Here is a 20,441-nt window from a genome sequence, read left to right on the forward strand (position 1 = left end):
CAGCAGGGTTGTTTACAACAGCTGTAATTCCACTTTCAGCCAGTAGGGTGAAAGAGCAAAAAACTGCTCTCTGTTACTTTAAAATAAAAAAAATCTCTTAAAACCTAAGATCTCAAAGACCACTTGATTTCTGCAACACAACAAAATGTGAGACAATAAAGCCTCACAGGATCTCGGTGAAATACACTAAACAAAAGACTCCATCAGACTGGATTTTGTTCATTGGAATTTTTATTGATTATTATTCAACATAGATAACAGGTAACCGTGTTGCTGCTGTGTTTAAAATGATGGACATATAGATATTTGCAGAGCCTATTAATAAAAACGTTGCTTGATTTTGAGGGGAACGACATAGCTGCAAAAAAAGGAAGTTTTCCACCCGCGGGACACAGAAGCACATACAGAACATTCCTAAAAAAATATAACCAGTCTTCTGCTCACTAAGCTCATAAAAGAAAATATCTTGTATCCAGAAACTATTCACCACCGTCAGGACTGGAGGAGGAATTTTACACTGGTACACTGAGTAAAACTGACTATTCTTCTGCGAAAGTGAAAAATTCATCTACTTTTCTAAATATACACACAGAAGGATTTTTAGGGTCTTAGCACCTGAGCAGACCCTATTTCTTTACCACTCATAAAACACTGAAGAACCTGAATGTAAGTAGCAAGATGGTTATTATAAAAACAAAAATATGTATATATGAGACTCATATTTTATACTACTATGTATTGCAAACTGCTAACCACTAAAAAAAGATCAAAATAAAAAATCTAAGAAATCATTTGGCACAATCTCGACAGAGAATTACGTCTGCACTGAAAAATAAAAACAACAAACGGGTATAAAGGGTTTGAAAATATTGCAAGGAGAACATCAAATTTAACCATGCACAAAGTAAGGCAACCTACTGTTTTATTTTCCTTAATACAGAAAAAGTTACTGTGACTGTGTGAGGTGCAGCTGGTCCTACAACACCTCCAGTAGCTGCTGTCAGTGGGATCTGCTGCTTTCTGGATGACAGACCAACAGTCTGGTGCAGACTAAAGTCATGATTCTATTGTACACCAGAGATTACTGGTAACGTTGCCTATCATCTATAAGTTAAGTTATGCCAAGTATGCTGCTATGCTACAATAAAGCCTTGTTGACTTTGACAGAAAAATACTTGTAATAAATTCCAGATTTGAAACTACATTTTTTTTTACTTTACATTCATTTGAATTTGATGTTATGCTGTTTTTCTTTTTAGGAAATACTGTTTTTCTTATATTAGCATATACGTAAGTGTTTGTGTATGCAGGTTTGAGATGTTTTACAAATCCTTCGTCTTAATGAGGGTAACCAAAGGCTTGTCTTCAGGACTGTAGTCCTCATAGGCAATGGGCGTGGCATCATACATGGCAGGTCGGGACTTCTTCCCAAATCTGAGGAGCAAACAGAAAGCAGTCAAGCCTCGTTCATGCCACGGATGTGGTCCAGTTTCCATACGGCTTCCGGGCCGTGTGCTGAACGTCTCTGGATATGTGCTCTCACAAAAGTACTAAATGATTAGGTATTTGACAGAGAAGCCTGTTGAAAATAACGTAAACTATATTACACTCTGAATTGATGTTGTCGTCATTAATAATAAAATTAAAGCCGGCAAAAATAATACGACAGGTCTTATTTTGAAATGTACCAGATGCATCTTGTTGAAATGTCTCATTTCTTGTCTGGCTCAAGGAATTGATTTCACTTCATAAATCTTCGCATGCGGGTCTGGAAAAAAATCGACTATGCAGAAACTTTCCAGAGCTCTGCATCTCAATAACTTTAGATCTATGCGGAAGCTGGACTACATCCGTTCCACACTCAGTGTGATCAAGGCTTTAGTTATTTGCTGACTTTGGTGTTTAGCTGAATGGTTTTAGGTTAATTTATTGATGTATGCTTGTAAGTGAGGAGAAAAGCACACAACACAGCAGCATAAGATGTGCCAGTTTTAGTCCCAAATTCTGCAAAAGACTGCATTTACCACAAAGCACCTCAGGAGTTTATAAAATATTTTTCTATGGTCAAATAGAACAAAGAAGGTTTTTGTGTCGGTTTGGTAAATTGTAAAAGAAGGTGGTGAAAATCTCTGAGGGATAGTTCTGATTTTCCAAAGTGTGTTTCTATGGAATGGTTCCGAGCAGCCAACATCTTACCTGCAGCAAACAGTGGAAATATCAGGGAGTCAGAAAATAGGCCAGTCTAGAAGCAATTCCTCTGCCTGAAACAGCTGCAACTTCATAAATGTGATGGGAATTCAAGTGCCTGCTGCTTTGTAACAGCTCCTCCATTTTAGCTACAAACCTTTGAAGGTCATCATCACACATTGATGAAATTACATCTCCGCATGTGGCCTTTCCCCGTGGGGGATGGGTGAGCTGCAGCAGTGGCTGCGCTCGGGAACTATTTGGTGGTTTAACCCCTCAATCCACGATTAAAGCTGAATGTGAAGCAGGAAGGTATTGGGTCCCAAGTGTTTGGTATGACCCAATCAGATTTGAATCCCGACCTCCCAGTCCCAGGGCAGACACTCATACCACTAGGCCACTGAGAAGGTAATAGGGGAAGTGATTTTGAATAGTCCATTTTTTGGCTGACAAATACTTCCTTTTTCTCCAAACTGAGACCACTCCGACTGCTTTCTGTTGCAGGTAAGATGATGACAACTCGAAACTATTCCACATTTCACCTACAAAGAAACCGAGACAAGGCAGCTTAGTATGTCTCTTTTGAATAAACCAAAACCAATGAAATGACTAAAGGGACCCTCTAATTAGTTTATTTTGAAGCCCATTAAATAGACACAAAGAGGGAAAACAAAGAAAGCACCCATTAAGAGTTTAACGCCAGGCAGGCGTAGCAGATTTGCAACGTTAAAACCTGCCTACCTGATTACTCCACATATGTATTTTTTTGAGTATTTTTTAACTCCGAAGTACCCCTGAAGGACTTAGTTCTTTGTTATTTTATCAAAACTTATTTTGAGCCTGAGAGGGTTAAAAAAGAAGGTATTAGCGGACCAGGTTTCCTGGTTTCCTGCTCTTTGTTTGACTTGTTTAAACCTATCATCCAAGTTATTTCTCTCATTTGCCCGCCATGTATACACGTCTCAGCACATACCTGATGTTCATATCGGGGGCTGCCTCCAGCTTATTTGTTTTGCCTGCTGAAGTTTGGGTAAATAAATAGGAAACAACTCGTAAAAGGTCAAACTCAAATCACCTGGCATGGCGGATGGAAGCTATAGCATTGCTGAACTCGCTGTCGATGCTGCGACAGTTGTAGAACTCCTGGTAGGCGTGGCGCGACGACCCCTGGTACTCAATGCGACTGATGCGGCAGATGCCCACAATGAGGATGATGAGCATGAGGACAAACGCCACACACAGAGCTCCAATGATGATGTACAGGGAGTGCCTGGGCATGTTGGTCAGAGTGTCCTCGGTGTGGACAGGCTTCCACTGCAGGTCTGGCACGCACACACACACACACACACACACACACACACACACACACACACACACACACACACACACACACACACACACACACACACACACACACACACACACACACACACACACACACACACACAGGCTTTCAGCTCACGTTTTGATTGATCACCACAGAGGTGCTCTCTGACAAGGCAACTTACGGATTTCACAGCTGGGGCCCACCCACCCAGGTGGACAGTGGCAGGTGTAGCCATTTGATTGGTCGATGCAGGTGCCACCGTGGTGACAAGGGCTGCTCTCACACTCATTGATGTCCACCTCACATTTCTCTCCTGAGCAGACAGGGGTTGTGATTAGTAACGAGCAGAGCCACACCAGCAGAAACTGAATCCTCATGCAGATTTTTTTTTAAACATAAACAAATTTGAAGACAACTGTGAGTGAAGTGATGCTTGTTAAAGGTCTTACAGCTTTCATCTAAAGTCAGATTAAAACATATTTACGTTTTAATGTAAATTAAAAATGTACAGGCCCCACCTGTGCCCAGCTGGATGACCTCTGTGCCCTGAACCCCTGTGCCCACGGCGTCTGCAAATATTAGGCTGTGTCATTATAATGACTCAGCCTAATATTTGCGCTTTTGGTTTTATTTATTTTAGAGTGGTTAACATTTGCCAAATTTTAATTAATTTATGCATTTTAAACCTCAAATATTTGTAAATCCAATTTTGTTGTTTGGGGTTTATTTTTTTAATTTCCCAGTTTTTACATAGCCGTTGTTTAGGACATTATGTAACTAATGTGGATTTAAATTGAGGTTTTTATACATCTTATTGAATTTCAGTTTAGTTTTGTCTTTTTTCCTTTTGATCCATTGATCTCTCTGCATGTTCTCCTGCAGGTTCCTCTCTCCAACCTGTACATTCATCACTGTTCTGTTCCTTTCTGTCATCATCTTTAAATGTCTTCATGTTTCGCATTTCTAGTTTTGTTCTACATAATTATTTCCTGTCACTTCATGCTGCTTTACATTTATTCTGCATTTCCTTTTTGTTGTTTCACACTTGACCGCCCCTGACTCTCCGCTCATCCAGGGTTAAGTTTAGGGTAAACATCAGTTCTCACCTTGGTACCCAGGTGGGCACGCACAGGAAGCGTTAAATCCAGTGCTCTCACATCGACCTCCGTTCTGGCAGTGGACATTCAAACATGGATCCTTGTAGATTTCACAGTGTCTGCCTGCGCAGATTAACACACATTGGGATCGCATTATGATGCGCTTGGCCAAACATTTATTGACGTATGATTATAGCTTAGAGGTGTGGCCAGATTGTTCACATACCTTCGAACTGAGGTGTGCAGACACATTCAAAGGCATTGATGAGATCCCTGCAGGTGGCGTAGTTCTGGCAGGGCGCAGACAGACACTCGTTGTACTCCTCCTCGCAATATAAACCATGATAGCCTGAAGAAGATGTGTGGGTTTTTATTAATTTAATCACATTTAAAGCATGCAATAGAGCTTTTTAACTTCTCATGGTGTTCCTAAGCACCAGGCCACACAAAAAGAGTAAGACAAAAAGATATTTTTTACACTGGTCTGTAGAGTTTTGAGTAAAAACAACAAAAAAGCACATTTCTTTATATTGCAGTGGGACAGTGACATGCTAATTAAATTAATTGACCTTTAAAGTTTAAACATCACTAACTAAACTAAATAATTTTGCTCCACTACTCCAGGAGCATTGGACACATGTAGTGCCTGGTGTTTTCCATGGGGTGGCAGCAGAGGCAGCATGGTCACTTTAGTAAAACTAACCAGTCTCTGTTTTCATGTCCTATTCTTCTTTGAGCTAAAAGGACACGTGTGATGAAGCTGTTGTTGTTTATTACTATTTGATGGCAAACTCGTGTTAAACATCATCAGATCTAAACTATTAAAACTGGTGAAGTGAAACATGAAGATTAGAAAGACCCTAACTTGTGTTAGATTATATCCAGATCTCAGTGATTACAAGTGAAGCTGAGCACATTGTGCCAGGTCATGGAGGTAAGATGATCTAAGTGGGAAACCCAGACCTCCAGCTCCTCCTGAAGGTGTTTCCAGCTCAGAAACAATAAACAATCCATACAGTAAACAATGAATCTGTCCATGGACTCTTCCCAGTGGGACATTCCCAGAGGAAGCCAGGAAGGAGCCTGAATCCCATCAGATGATTACCTTTGATGTATAAAAATCTATTCTGAGTTCCTCCAGCATGATTGAGCTCAAAATACAAACCGCAAAGCCATAGAAAGAGTTGGAACATAGAAGGATGAGAGTTTTGCCTTTTGACTCTGCTCCTTCTTTACCAAACAGCCCAGATCAACACCCTCCATCTGTTGCTTCATCCTAACATCCCTCACAGGCAAAACTCCAAAACATTTGAACTCCTTGCAGGGGAGACTCTCCCGCAACCTGAAAGGTGCATTCCACCTGTCTCTTGACTATTTTAAAGCAATTCTTGTTGTGCTTTTCCAAGACAAATGTTTCCTTAATCATGAACGATCTGATCAGATGGCCTTTCCTTTAATCTCTGCTCTAGCAGCTATCTGAAAAGACACAAAACTGGAGAGAAGTGCCTTTTTTCTTTTCTTACTTTTTTTTGCTGTTGCTGGCACACACACACACACACACACACACACACACACACACATACACTCCTGCATGCACTTCCACTAAAGTTGCTGTGTTAGTGGAAGATTTCTATAAAACTATTCCTAGCTTTGCAAAACTGCCAAAGGAACAGTGTCTCTGGAGTTCTTCCTCAAATAGTTTAGAAATCTATTTTCATCCCGTCGATTTCCCAGTCAGGACCAGCTGACTGAAGGTTCAACAAACTCTCGTTGGGCAAATGTGTGTTTGAGGGAAGGAGAGACAGGAATTTAATGAGGAGGCCAGTTAGAGCCTCTTGAGTCCCCGCTGTGAAATGCCAGTGAAATGTCAAGTGCCTTTTCCAGGACTCTGTTGTCTGCGGGCCGACTGGGGGGGCTCACAGCATCTCATTTGAGCTGGATTACAGGAAGCTGGAAGATGCCTCGTTCCGCATGTCACTTCCCCAGCAGCTGGATTTCAAACAGCTGGCAGGCTTTAACACAGCTCTATACTTGTGAACACTTACACAGAGGAGGCAGTCTCTCAAAGTGCTGTTGCTCCTGCTCTCACACCTTGCATAAAAGCTGACATTCTCCTGAGACCAAGAAACAATTCTGCCTCGTCTCTGTGTTCGCTGTAATTGTCTGAGATGTTAATTACAAAACCATTAATTTTAACCAGTCCCATTAAAGAGGGTCTTCTCAGCAGAGGCATTAAATTGGGTGTGCAGCATCATCTTAAGCACCGTACTCAGCCACACATTGTATGTCGGCTGCTTCACCATGGCAACCAGACAAAAAAGGATGAGAGGGAAATGAGGTGAAGTAAACAGAAGGAAAATGGAGATGAGGAAGGACAAAAGGACAAGTTGGAAGAGGAAAAAAATGAAAGAAACGAAATAATAAGAGGCTGTTGTGAAGACTTTGTGAGATATTAGAGTAATTGGAAAGCATGCTCTGCACCAAGGCACAGCAAGGAAGCGTGAATTAGGAAAGGTTATCAACTCTCGCAGTAGGTTTTACTTATTACTACTTTGTTGTTTCCCAAAGATGGATAATTTTAAAGGAAAGCAGTTCCAACATAATGAATCTCAGAATCCTCTACATTATACGTTGTAAGATGTGTGAGTGTTATGGATATAAATATACTTGGTATTCTTATCAAATATTAATAAGATTTCAGGATTGTGGAATAATCGAGAGCTGCATAGATATTATGTTATTTCTTAAATAAATGCAATAGTTTTGCAAACTAAGCAAGAAAGAGAGAAAGCAATGTTAAGGTATGGTATGATGCAACCCCGTGGTTTTCAGTCTGGGCTCTGTGACCTGCCAAGGGGTGCTGAAGTTGTGGGGTTACCAAGCTTTTTTTTTTTTTTCATAAAAATTACAATTATAAAATCCCAATAAAACACCCAGTCCTATAACCAAACTTTTGTATAGAGTTATAACTCTGTATGTCTGGATAAAGTTAGTAATAAATCACATTTAGAGTGTGTGTGTGTATGCGAGTGGGAGTTGGGTTTGGGGGTCCTGACTTGTCTTGGACACCGGCAATGAAGTCCTCAAGGAAAAAAGGTTGGGAGCCTGTAACCGACCTGAAAATGGTTACATGATAAGGTGTTTCATTTCTAAACATTAGTCATTTTATTTTATGAATATAAATATTGTGTGTTATTTTGGGTAATCAGAAAATGATTTTAGAAACCAGAACTTTATATTGATAGAAACTGGAATTAATGAGCAGAATTACAGGAGGTAGCATTATATCACTAGTTCATGACTGAAGCACTGCTTTTGTTGGTCCATGTGGTTTCAAATAACAAAGAAAACTGGTTAGAAAACTATCGAAAAAGCACTTTAGCATCTTGGTTTTCTTGTCAGAATCCCATTCTTGGTCAGGTTTTTTTTCGTTGAAAACCTGGATAGTGAAGCTTTGAGTGATAGATCAGAGAACAGTTAAATGGTAAATGGTAAATGGCCTGTATTTGATATAGCGCCTTCTAGAGTCCTGGAACCCCCCAAGGTGCTTTACAACACAATCAGTCATTCACCCATTCACACACACATTCACACACTGGTGGGGATGAGCTACGATGTAGCCACAGCTGCCCTGGGGAGCACTGACAGAGGCGAGGCTGCCAAGCACAGGCGCCACCGGTCCCTCCGACAACCACCAGCAGGGAATGTGGGTTATGTGTTTTGCCCAAGGACACAACGACAGCGACAGACTGAGCGGGGCTCGAACCTGCAACCTTCCGATTACAAGGCGAGCACTTAACTCCTGTGCCACCGTCGTCCCATGGTTACATTGGTGGTGAGCCTTCCCAGCAGATATTCAAACTGCTGCTACAATTTTTCATGGTTCAAGTGATAGGATTGGTCCATCTTAGTGATGTCATGGTCTGTGCTGAGCTAACACCTGTTTTGTGTTGAGTTTCTCTGTGTGCAGGTGGGTGTGACCGGAGAGCAGCTGCTGTTGATCTTCTCATCAGTGGTCAGGGGATTTAAGGAGTGTCGGGACAACGCATCAGCGCCGGATGATTACTCAGTATTGGGTAGTATTCTCGCCAGAACCTTGCCTGTCTTGTGTTATCTCCTGTTTACCTTGCTTCAATCGTGTTAATCTGCCCTGTTACCTCCAACCTCCTCAGGTACCTTCCATTCATCTGCCAACTTCCACCATCAAGCAAAAGACTCACCGGCTCAATCCTGCTCACCAGCCCGTCGCTCGCCCCTGACCGCCTGCTCTCCAACCCCCACCTGCCATCAGTGCACCCTGGACTCCGGTGCTCAGCTCCCAGCCATTTCCTCTGCCTCTCACCCGACCAACTCAGCCAGCCTTCACGTGCCCTCCTCTCAAACTCTCCCTAACTACCAGGAAACCGTAAGATAAACTCTCATTACCTTTTGTGCCCGTTGTCCTGCAACTACTCACTCTGGTTTTCTACTTCAGAACTTCATCAGAACCTCCCGAATCCCGATCATCATCTGCATCACTCATCAAACTTAAATAAATAATTTTACTTACCTTCTTTCTGTTGTGTGATTCTGCATGTCGTGGGTCAAAAAACGTCAACCCAACATGACAAGTGATTGACACCAATGAGAAAAACACCGGACAATTCTTGACTATACTAAACTTTTTTGACAGTGAGTTGAATTTTGGAAAGGATCTACTATCACTACCTTGGATTAGACTGTATTGAAAGGACAGTTTATTTTTAAAAGAAGGTTTAAAAGTTACCTATTTCATTTATGTGCACATATTATTACTTTAACTGTTCAATAAAAGTGTTGTAACATTCATCAGTGTGTGGTTTTTGGTTCTTGTGATATTCTAAGCTCCTAAGTACCTAGGTAGCAACATTCAGATAGCCAGAAGTAGGTCAGTGTGCTGTGTTGTGTTGTGTTGTGGCATGGTATGGTATGGCTTGGTTTGGTATATGGTATGGTGTATGGAATGGTATGGTATGGTATGGCTTGGTGTGGTATGATATAAACAATAAATGAGACTCGATACACCACACGATACGTGAGGCTTTACGGTCTGATATGATCCGATACGATGCAATGCAACATGATCAACTGGCTTTATACCTAAAGTTAATTTAAAACATGAGTTATAAATTGTGACTGCTGCTCAGCTGATAGCTTGTGTTAGCTGAGAGGAGCAGGGCCAAAGTGTCATTTAATGTGGATAGGCCACTGAGAAAGTCATCCATTTCACCAGCTCAGAAAGGTAATTGCAGGACAGAGGATAATGATAAGCCATCATTCCGCCCAATTGATTTGATCACAGAGGCATCAGTGGAACAACCATCCCATCTAAAAATAACGTCACCCTGAACCAGACAATATTTACTGCTTCAGAGTCTGAGCCAGTGCCACAAGGAGCATCTTTTCACATATCACAAAGCTTCATGAGCACTTGAACGAGGGTTCAAGGGTTGGTTGGTTTTATAAGGGACAAACAGGCTCAAGAGAGCTGGGGGGGGGGGCAGCTGCACTCGTGTTTTTCTTTTAAATGCATAGCTTTTAAAAAAGTCAAAAAGGAACACACAACAAAGATATTTATCTAGTTTAGGTATGTTATTATGTTATTGTTGAACAGGAACCTGGTTTCACACATTCAGTCTGTAACTGTACCATGTTCAGCGCTTTGGGCTTCCTGACAGGGTTGCGGAAGGCGCTTTATAAATGAAGCTTTGATTGATTGATTGATTGATTGATTGCAGTCTTTTAACCCTCCACATACGTATTTCATGAACATTTTTTAACTCAGAAGTACCCCTGAAGGACTTAGTTCTTCATCCTTTTATCAAAACTTATTTTGAGCCTGAGAGGGTTAAAGACAGATCAACTGAGCTGCGTCACCTCTAGCTGACTTTGGCTAAATTGGGCGATTGATGCTGTCAACATCAGTGGTCATCATGACTCATCAAATTGATAATGAAAACAGTCGGATGTACATCACTGCAGTGTACCTGGGACGCAGAGACACCTGTAGCTATTGCCCACGCTGCGGCAGACGCCGTGAGCACAGGGGTTCAGGGCACAGAAGTCAACCAGCTGGGCACAGGTGGGGCCTGTAAAGCCTGATGTGCAGCTGCAGCCAAAGCCCAGGGGCGCGGGACCCTGAGGGTAGCATGTACCGTTATTGTGACAGGGGCTGGAGGCACATGGGTCCACCTTCTGCTCACAGGTAGCGCCTTGGTAACCTGTCAGACAACACATGGAGAAGAAGTTGATGAGGATGGCTACATTACATTGTAATACCTTTGTTATCCCTTAAACAGTTTTAAAGCTTTCTTTTCCAAAAAACTGCTGTCCTTTACTCTGTCCTCAGCTGGAGGATGTAAGTACTACAGGTGGCATGTGCCAATTTTATTATATCGCAATGTAATAGAAAGACTATATTGACACTATTTAATCCAGATTAATGATTGTACCAGCTGAATCCACCAGTTGGAGAAACATATTACAACCATTAATGGTTCACATCTAAAAACAACATTAAACAAAAATTTAAAAAATTATGTCCAACTGCAGAAGATTTTCTGTTTTGGGGCTTTGCAGAAACACCAAAATTGCTTTTTAATTTCATTAATTGCCCTAGTGAGGGGTAAAAGTTGCCAAAAATCTGCACAAACACCCCTCAACCTAACTTTATTCAAACAGCAAGTCAATTAATGTGTCCATTGTCCTTATGGCCCAATCATTCTACAGATATTTGTAACAGTGCTCATAAAGAATAAATGTGTGAATTCAAATATAATTAATTTCCTATCATCTCACTCCTTTAGAGGAATTTTCATTTTCTCCTCCTTATCTGTTTGTTCGCTCTGCTGAAGGCAGGCTAATAGAAACTGTTTTTGTTGTGTGAGTCATTCTGGGTGTTTGTTTTGTGCAGACCCATTTTCTCATTTCAGATTGTGTGATGAAGCCACTAGCTTCACCTTACCTCTCCTTTATTATCTGGTGAGCCTGTGTCTCTGTCACCTGTCTTCTGCTTCTAAAAATAGCCTCTCATCTTCACCCTTCACCCTTCCTCCTGTCTTCACCCCCTTTCTGAGACGCACTGTTGTGCAAAGAGGAGCAGGACTTCTGTGATGTAGTATGTGTCCTCTGGCTTACAATAAGACAGCAGTAAATCCCTCTGCTGACTCACTAAACAGTGCGCCCCATCGCACTAATGAAAAGATCTCTCACATGCAGACATCGATCTGCGCCAGTATTTCACCGTATTTGGAGGACATTAATCAATTAGCAAAATGCATCAGTGTGGACAAACGCTCACCACAGCTCTTCTGTCTTTTTCACTTTCACGCTTCCTCCTCCCTCCCCTGCTTGTAAATACAAAGCTAAACCCATTCACGAGTTTGATTTATGATTTGTATTTCTCTCTGTCACAGTTTATTCCCCTGCCTTGCCTTTTAGCATCCCTCCTCTGCAGCTGAGCCTGAGTTATTTTTCTCTGCGATGGCGGAAAATTACTTTTCCTTTATTCTCTGCTCTACACAGCATCTGAAAAGACACAAAACTAGAGAGCGGTGCCTTTTTTCCTGCTTTATTTGCTGTTGCTGGAGCACACACACATACACACGTACACACAGAGAGAGAGAGAGAGAGAGAGAGAGAGAGAGAGATCAGAGAGTAGTCCGCTTACTCTGCCTGCCTTTGGCTTTCTTTATTTAGTGTGCAAAAGTGGAACAAGTCGATAATGACTTTAAATTGATGAGACTGATAAAACTATTTTGAGATAAAATGTGTTGCGGAAACATGTTCATTATAATTAGAATGAAAACCTGCAGCTCACACATGGATACTGAAACTGAGAACGCCCAGTCCTTAACTGTGATTCTATGGAAGAAAATATGTGACAAAAAACTAAAGGAGTGTGCGTTTTTGAGTGCGCGTGTGTATAGGAGGATCTTTGTTGACATCTGCAATCAATTTTCCTCTGGGATTAATAAAGTATTTTTGAATTTGAATTGAATTGAATTGAATTGAATCTTTTTTCATCTTTGTGTGCATGGGCGAGTGGCTGTGTGGCAAAAACAAACTGCTATCAATATGCAACATACACTTTTATGGACAAAATCCCCAATGTGTAAACACTTCAACGTGTGAAGACAAGAAGAGGTTTAGAGAGAAGATTAAAATCTGTATTGAAGAGAAAATTAAAGTTATTAAAGCCCATATGAGCTCTTGGATGGCAGAAAACATTGGTCAAATTCACCAGTGGTTTTTCTCAAATCTGCTGGGGAGACATTTATTCCTATTCAACAGAAAGCCCTGGAGACTTCACTCATGAAAAATTAAAGACTTACAAATGTCTTGAGGCTTACGATTATTTTGTTTTAAGGAAAGCTGAGCCGATCTCTTCTAAAAACAGAAAGCTGTGGACTGTGGTTTGTGCTTACGCACCAAACTACAGTTCAGACTACTCACCCTTTTTGTAGACATTGGAGGGGATGCTGGAGAGCGCTCCATCCGGTGACTCCCTCATTCTGTTGGGGGACTTTAACGCTCACGTGGGCAACGACAGTGAGACATGGAGAGGTGTGGTTCAGAGGAACAACCTTCTTGATTTGAATTTGAGCGGTATTTTGTTACTGGACTTAGTTATTGGCAGCTCGATGATTGACTTTGTTGTCATTTTGTCTGATCTGTGGCAGCATGTCTTGGACACTCGGGTGAAGAGAGGGGCGGAGCTGTCAACAGACCACTACTACCTGGTGGTGAGTTGGCTCTGATGGTGGGGGAGGATGCCGGTCAGACCAGGCAGGCCAAACGTATTGTGAAGATCTGCTGAGAATGTCTGGCAGAGTCTCCTGTCAGAAAGAGCTTTAATTCCCACCTCCGACAGAACTTCCAAAATGTTCCGGGGGAGGCAGGGGACATTGAGTCCGAGTGGGCCCTGTTCCATGTCTCCATTGTTGAAGCAGCCGACCACAGCTGTGGTCGCAGGGTCGTCGGTGCCTGTCGTGGCAGCAGCCCCAAACCTGCTGGTGGACACCAGCAGTTAGGGATGCTGGTCAAAAAGCTCCTCGGTGGCAAGACTCCAGGGGGTGGATGAGATCTGCCCAGAGTTCCTTGAGGCTCTGGATGTTGTAGGGTTGTGTTGGTTCTCTGCTCAACAATAAGCTCTGCAATATTGCATGGACATCGAGGGCAGTTCCACTGGACTGGCTGACCGGGGTAGCGGTTCCCTTATTTAAAAAGAGGGACCGCAGGGTGTGTTCCAACTACAGGGGGATCACACTCCTGGACCTTCGTGGTAAGGTCGTTTCAGGGGTTCTGGAGAGGAGGGTCCGTTGAATTGTCGAACCTCTGATTCAGGAGGAGCAATGTGGTTTTCTTTGGCCATGGAACACTGGACCAGCTCTATACCCTTAGGGAGGTCCTGGAGGGTGCGTGGGAGTTTGCCCAACCAATCTACATGTGTTTTGTGGATTTGGAGAAGGCATTTGACCGTGACCCTCACGAGGCCTTGTGGGGGTGAGTACTCCAGGAGTATGGTGTACCAGGCCCTCTGATACGGGCTGTTAGGCCCCTGTATGTCCGGTGTCAGAGCTTGGTCCCCATTACTGGCAGTATTTCGGGCTCAGTCCCAGTGAGAGTCGGTCTCCGCCAAGGCTTCCCTTTGTCACAGATTTTGTTCATAATTTTTATGGACAGAGTTTCTAGGCGCAGCCAAGGTGTTGAGGGCATCCATTTTGGTGGCCTGAGGATCGGATCTCTGCTTTTTGCAAATGGAGTGGTCCTGTTGGCTTCATCGGTACATGATCTTCGGCTTTTGCTGGAGCGGTTCCTCTAAATCCGAGACCATGGTCTTGATTCGGAAAAGGGTAGAATGCCTTCTCCGGGTCAGAGATGAGGTCCTGCCCCAATTGGAGGAGTGGGTGTTGTTCACGACTGAGGGAAAGCTGGAGAGTGAGATCGATAGGCGAATTGATGCTGGGTCTGCAGTGAAGTGGGCGTTGTACCGGTCTGTTGTGGTAAAGAGAGAGTTGAGCCAGAAAGCGAAGCTCTCGATTTACCGGTCGATCCACGTTCATCCCTCAGTTATGGTCATGAGCTTTGAGTAGTGACCGACAGAACGAGATCACAGATACAAGCGGCCGAAATAAGTATTCTCAGCAGTGGGGCTGGGCTCTCCCTTAGAGATAGGGTGAGAAGCTCTGTCATCTGGGAGCGGCTCAGATTGGACCCGCTGCATCTCCACATCGAGAGGAGCCAGTTGAGGTGGCTCGGGCATTTGATTAGGATGCCTCGAGGACGCCTCCCTGGTGAGGTTTTCCGTGCACGTCCAACCGGGAGGAGACCTAAAGGTAGACCCAGGACACGTTGGACGGACTATGTCTCTCACCTGGCCAGGGAATTCCTTGGGATTCACCCTGAAGAGTTGGTCCAAGTGGCTGGGGAGAGGGAAGTCTGGGCTTCTCGACTTAGGCTGCTGCCCCCGCGATCCAAATCCGGATAAGCGGAAGAAAATGGATGGATGAATGGATGGATATTATAATGATCGTGGGTTGAGACACCTGAATCAAAGCGTGAAAACAACACGACTCCGTGGATTTAAAAATACACACAAATTAATGTTTTTAAAAACATCTGCTCTAATTAACAAATACGTAGTCACAACGACTTGCAGTGAACTAAATGAGCCTCACAAATTGTCCATTGTTGCCAGAGTCCAGAGATTTTTTCGTATTTCACTGTCGTTTATGGAGGAAATTCCAATGAAACGTTTTATCAAGCCTCCCACTGACCGAACTATCAACCACATTGCAATAAAGAATCATCTGCTTTGCTGAATCCTCCTCCAAACATGCAAAAAAACCAAATTATAGGCAAAATGCATTGTTTGTTGCCACCCAGGTCCCATGATGCAATACAAGAAACATAAAAACTCATGTCACAAAAGATCCTCCTATTACAAATGATCTAAAAAAAGGAATGATCTAATGTGAGCCTTTTAACTTCCTCACAATGAAAAAAGCAATGAAAACCTTTTATTTGTTTGCATTTTTTGGGTTTGGGGCAACAGGGAGCCTAAGGCTGTAATGGCTGTTTCACTGCCTGCTGCCGTTTCCTGGTTCAGAGTCTGACAAACAGCCATAAAACTGAGCAAAATGTCCAGCAACACCACTTTTAAGCTCAGTGGTGTTTCTTTGGAGCATACAAGTTACCTTACACTTTACTGATCATCTCATGTTAGTTTGTCATGAACCACTTTCTGTCATGGAGCTGGCATGGGAACAAAACTACACAGATAGGCTGACTCAAACCACACTGTACAGAGCTGTTTCAGGCTAAGCGCTCCTGGAAAAACACCTTAAGTCTCCTGCATTTCCGGTCGGCTCATGGGTCCCCGGAAGAATTTCTTACTTTGTCTTACGCCCTGGATCACACTAGGGTTGTCACGGTAAACGGTGTAGCGGTAAACCCCGGTAAAAAAGCTGACAATAATAATAACCGTCTTGTTTTTTAAAAAACTATATTATCTCGGTGGATTACAGTGGCTGCGGTGTAGGCGCGGCGACCCTTACCAGCCACCGTATCATCTGCTGAAGTTGCCGGCGGCACATGCGCTCTTTGTTGTTTACAGCCAAAACTTTCTTGAAGCTAAAGCTGAAATAATGGTCAAAGGAGGAGACGGCAGCACTCAGGACATTTATTATCCCTCAAACAAGACAAAGTGGGAAGTACGGGCATTTTTTGGATATTTGAAGAATGTCGAGGGACAGTTGATAGAAGACGGCTGTCCTGTTTGCAGCACGTGCAGAAAAAGTGTCTGTGAAAGGCAGCAACGCTTCAAATCTCATGACACATCTGCTTGACCATCACCCACAACTCTACAGTCAACGCAAGGCAAGCTAACGTTAGCGTTTTAGCTAAAATGTGTAATCTGAGGATTTGGGTTGAGGGAGAATGCAACGAGTCGCTATATAAAGCAGCCGCAGCGCCGCTACCTGCATATAAACCGTGTCGCGGACACCCCCATGTTGAAATGACGCTATGCATTACGGGGCTCCCAGGGGCAGATAAGAGTTGGTCTCTCTCCGAGAATAATTATGAATTTAGCAATGATTACTGCCTGATGACATTTTCCCACATCTGCAAAGCTGGAAGGACACAAACCGAGGACAACCCTGACATCGGGTTTATTACTCAAGTAAGGGTAAAAAAAGTATCTGATTAGAAGGCTACTTGAGTACTGAGTATCATCTGATCTAATATTTTTAAAATGATGACATCAAACAGACAAAAATTAAGAAGTTATGGGCAAATATTGGTATTGTAAAGACGAAAAGGGGAAAAATGTAAACAAATAAACAACATAATTACAAAATAACAAATTTTAGGCAAAATTTAGACACTAATTGAGGACAATATTTCCTGATATACAGGGTTTATTCAGTTGTCTGAAAAAGTAACATGTTTTAAAAAATACAGCGATAATACCGAAAACGTGATAATTTTGGTCACAATAACCGCGAGGTTGAATTTTCACACCGTGACAACCCTAGATCACACACATGCGGTACTTCAATTTAAATGAAAAGTAATTATGTTTGTTTAGACCATGCTAGTCATGTACAAAGTTCTTTTAACCCTCCCACACACACGCACACACACACACACACACACACACACACACACACACACACACACACACACACACACACACACACACACACACACACACACACACACACACACAATAAATCAGGACATCTTCTGACAACACCAGGTGCTTTTTCCTCTCTAAAAATAACTACATCCGTCTATTTCCTGCAGGGTCATGTTATTGTATCTTTGGAATAAAAGTTTTAAAAATACTCTTGTACTTTTTTGCTACTGAAATTAACAAATGTTGGACATAATTTGGAGGTTTTGGACACTTAGCTTTAAGTGGACTTAAGGATCCATCATCCATCCTGAACACTAATTGTCAGAACTTTGTCACAACAAATGGAGTAAAATAACTCTTTCTGAGTGAAGGTTACAGCAGTTTCTTTCTACTTAATACTGGGCTCAAATTCCATCTCTAAAATGCCATGTTGGGGTGGGAAACAGGGGAAGCAAACAGAGATGAAATATCATGAACCCTGGAGAGCAAATCCAGTGTAGGAGATGAAAAATGCAGCTCATGCTGTGGTTGTTGGCAGAGTGATCACAGAGCTGATGCATCTCTGATGACAGCTATTATAAAGCTGTCATGCCTTCATTGCTCAAGTCTGTTCAGAAACACTGACGGATAATTTGGGGGTGATTCATGAAGATGGGAGGGGAAACCGCGGCTGAGCAGCGTGAAAAAAACAGCTTCTGCATTCGTTTAGTCATTTGAATGCATCAATATTTCTTCACTGGACACAGCTAGAGCTGTCCGACAGTCCCTTTTAGCAATAAAAGTCAAGGTTTCTACATAGAATAACCATGCTAGCACCTTATGTATTGTCGTTTCTCTCTTTTATCATGGAATAAATACAAAATCAGTGGATTATGCATGGCTTTTCTTATCATGTAATTTATTTTACTTTCTGATTTACTTTAATAATCCAACCAGGTGTTCCAGTTACTGAAGCCTCCTTCTTTTCATCACGCTGCTGGGAGCTAAAAGTGGAGCAATCAAAGAAAACTTGTGTTCCTGTTGTTTGTGTGCCCAAATATGACCTTTTCTGCTATTTCGATGTGTATACACAGCCCATGTGCATGGATCATATTAATGCACACCAACGTGTTCTTGTTGAGAACTGCATTAGGCTTTTGCGGTCACAGATTTCCCCAGAGAGTTTGATGCAGGTCGCTCAGAAAGACTAATTAGAACGAGAGGAGGAAGGTTTATATTAAGCATCGTGGCATAGATACCAAATACTGAAATATATGACAGCTAAGTATGCACACACTTAATTCCTGCATCTTTTTGAACAAAGACGTTAATATCAAGAGATGTTGAGCAGGTTTGCTCACAACTGCTGATTTATTAACAAACACAAACAAACAACTGGTTCCAGAATAATTGGTTTTTCACCTTCGGGACAGTAGCACCTGGGCCCAGCCAAGCTGCTGAAACAGGTGGCTCCATTTTTGCACGGCTCAGAGAGGCAGTGGTCAACCAGCAGCTGGCAGCGCTCCCCTTCATAACCTGGCAAACAAAATACTTCTCTTTAGACCATTTTAAGCCTCAAACAGAGCCTGGCATCAGCCAACTTCAGTGTTTCTGCTTTTATTCAACAGCTGCTGCACATACCTGAACCTTATAGATCATTTATATTTACTGTCTCTAGAAACTTTTGGACATTTTTATTTATTTTTAACCGTTGTGTTCCATAGAAGTTTGCTCATTGTATGTAAAACTTAAATATCAAAATGTTGCAACAAACACAGATAAAAGCCTGGATTGTAGTCTAAAAAATACAGAAGGAACAACATTTTATACACTGCCTCTTTATATAAAAATCATGAGGTGCTTCACAAGAACAAAAATTCAAAAACAACAGTAAAATAAAATAAATTTAAACTATTATAAAAAGGACTAAAATATAATAAAAATGCGGAAAGCAACGTTTGTGATCAAAAAATGTGAGGAAAAAGAAAATGAACAGGAAAAGGCGATCTAAAAAATGCAGATGTCTGCATGTACTTTCAGCCAGACTTGTTGATTTTGGGATCGCTTGTTTGTTTGTTTGTTGATTTAAACTTTCTAGGGTGTAGTTTAAAAATACATTGAATTTACTGTGGGTTTATCAGCTCCACAAATGGTCTAAATAACACACGTGTGGATGGAAATGTGCAGCTGCACTTGTGGGTGAGGCAAATACCTTCTGGAGAAAAGTTTTAAAGTCTGACAGTGACCTGGCCCTGGCAGAAGGAGATGTTGATGATAACAATGACAAGTTGGTTTGAAGGAGTTAAGGTAAAGCTTTCAAGTCTAAGAACCCTGGAACTGTTGACAAGCATGGTGGTGGCAGCATCATGGTACAGTGGCGGTGCAAAGCAAAAAGTGAATAGATTAAGAATGTAAGAGGGCCACATCCAAATACTTCAAAACCACCTGATGTGATCAGCTAGGTGGGTAAATTTGGAGACAATTGTGGAGCGTTCCAAATGGTCAATGACACCAAACACACATCGGAACTGGAAAACACAACTTTCATGGATTATGCCTAAAAGCCAGATCCGTGTACAAAAACCAGTACATTTAAATGAAGTCTTCCAAATCTGATGTGAAAAGTGGTCAAATATTAGCCAGAAATATACAAGAAGGTTGATGAAGGACCAAAGATTACACCCTGACAAATATCAGAGCTGATGTTTTTATACGTTTGGCCTTTTGTAGAAAATCTGCAATAAATTCTAGCTCATGCACCTGGTTCTTGTTTTTAAAAGTCAGTGTGTGTGATAGCAAACAGACCAACACGCAGTGGTCTCAAGCCACTGGAGAAAGGAACTTTTAAACATTTCTTATCAGACCAACAAAGCTCACACGGTCAGGCTCCTGTGGCTCTGTCAAACGTACTGAAAATAAACACTAGTGGGAATAAAAGTACACAAAGTACATTTGCACACCTGGTTGGCAGGTGCACGTGAAGTTTTTCCCATCGCCGCCTTGTCTGACGTCAGTGCAGGTACTGTTGTTGCGACAAGGTCGGCGATGGCAGGCGTCGAACTCCTCACAGAAGATTCCCGTCAAGCCGTCCTCACACTCGCAGAAGAAGGTGCTCTGCAGGTAACGATCACACCGGTTTCACAAGTTTAATTACAGCAACTTTTCTGAAAAAAATGAAACTTGTGAAAGT

At 42.2% G+C, this 20,441-nt stretch overlaps 1 protein-coding gene across 1 annotated transcript in view; it reads right to left on the reverse strand.

The window, feature by feature from the left end:
• Positions 1 to 209: 209 nt before the first annotated feature.
• Positions 210 to 20,441, reverse strand: part of dner (delta/notch-like EGF repeat containing) — a 76,025-nt gene continuing 55,793 nt past the window's right edge. The window contains exons 6-13 of the mRNA XM_015951768.3: positions 20,212 to 20,365; positions 18,674 to 18,787; positions 10,617 to 10,850; positions 4,838 to 4,960; positions 4,621 to 4,734; positions 3,696 to 3,827; positions 3,263 to 3,509; positions 210 to 1,434 (exon numbers count right to left, since the gene is read on the reverse strand). Coding sequence (XP_015807254.1) covers positions 1,323 to 1,434; positions 3,263 to 3,509; positions 3,696 to 3,827; positions 4,621 to 4,734; positions 4,838 to 4,960; positions 10,617 to 10,850; positions 18,674 to 18,787; positions 20,212 to 20,365 — 1,230 coding nt within the window. The 3' untranslated portion in view covers positions 210 to 1,322. The remainder of the gene's footprint in view (positions 1,435 to 3,262; positions 3,510 to 3,695; positions 3,828 to 4,620; positions 4,735 to 4,837; positions 4,961 to 10,616; positions 10,851 to 18,673; positions 18,788 to 20,211; positions 20,366 to 20,441) is intronic.

The sequence above is a fragment of the Nothobranchius furzeri genome, chromosome 13 (assembly GCF_043380555.1).
Source record: "Nothobranchius furzeri strain GRZ-AD chromosome 13, NfurGRZ-RIMD1, whole genome shotgun sequence".
In the NCBI taxonomy this organism is placed as follows: Eukaryota; Metazoa; Chordata; class Actinopteri; order Cyprinodontiformes; family Nothobranchiidae; genus Nothobranchius; species Nothobranchius furzeri.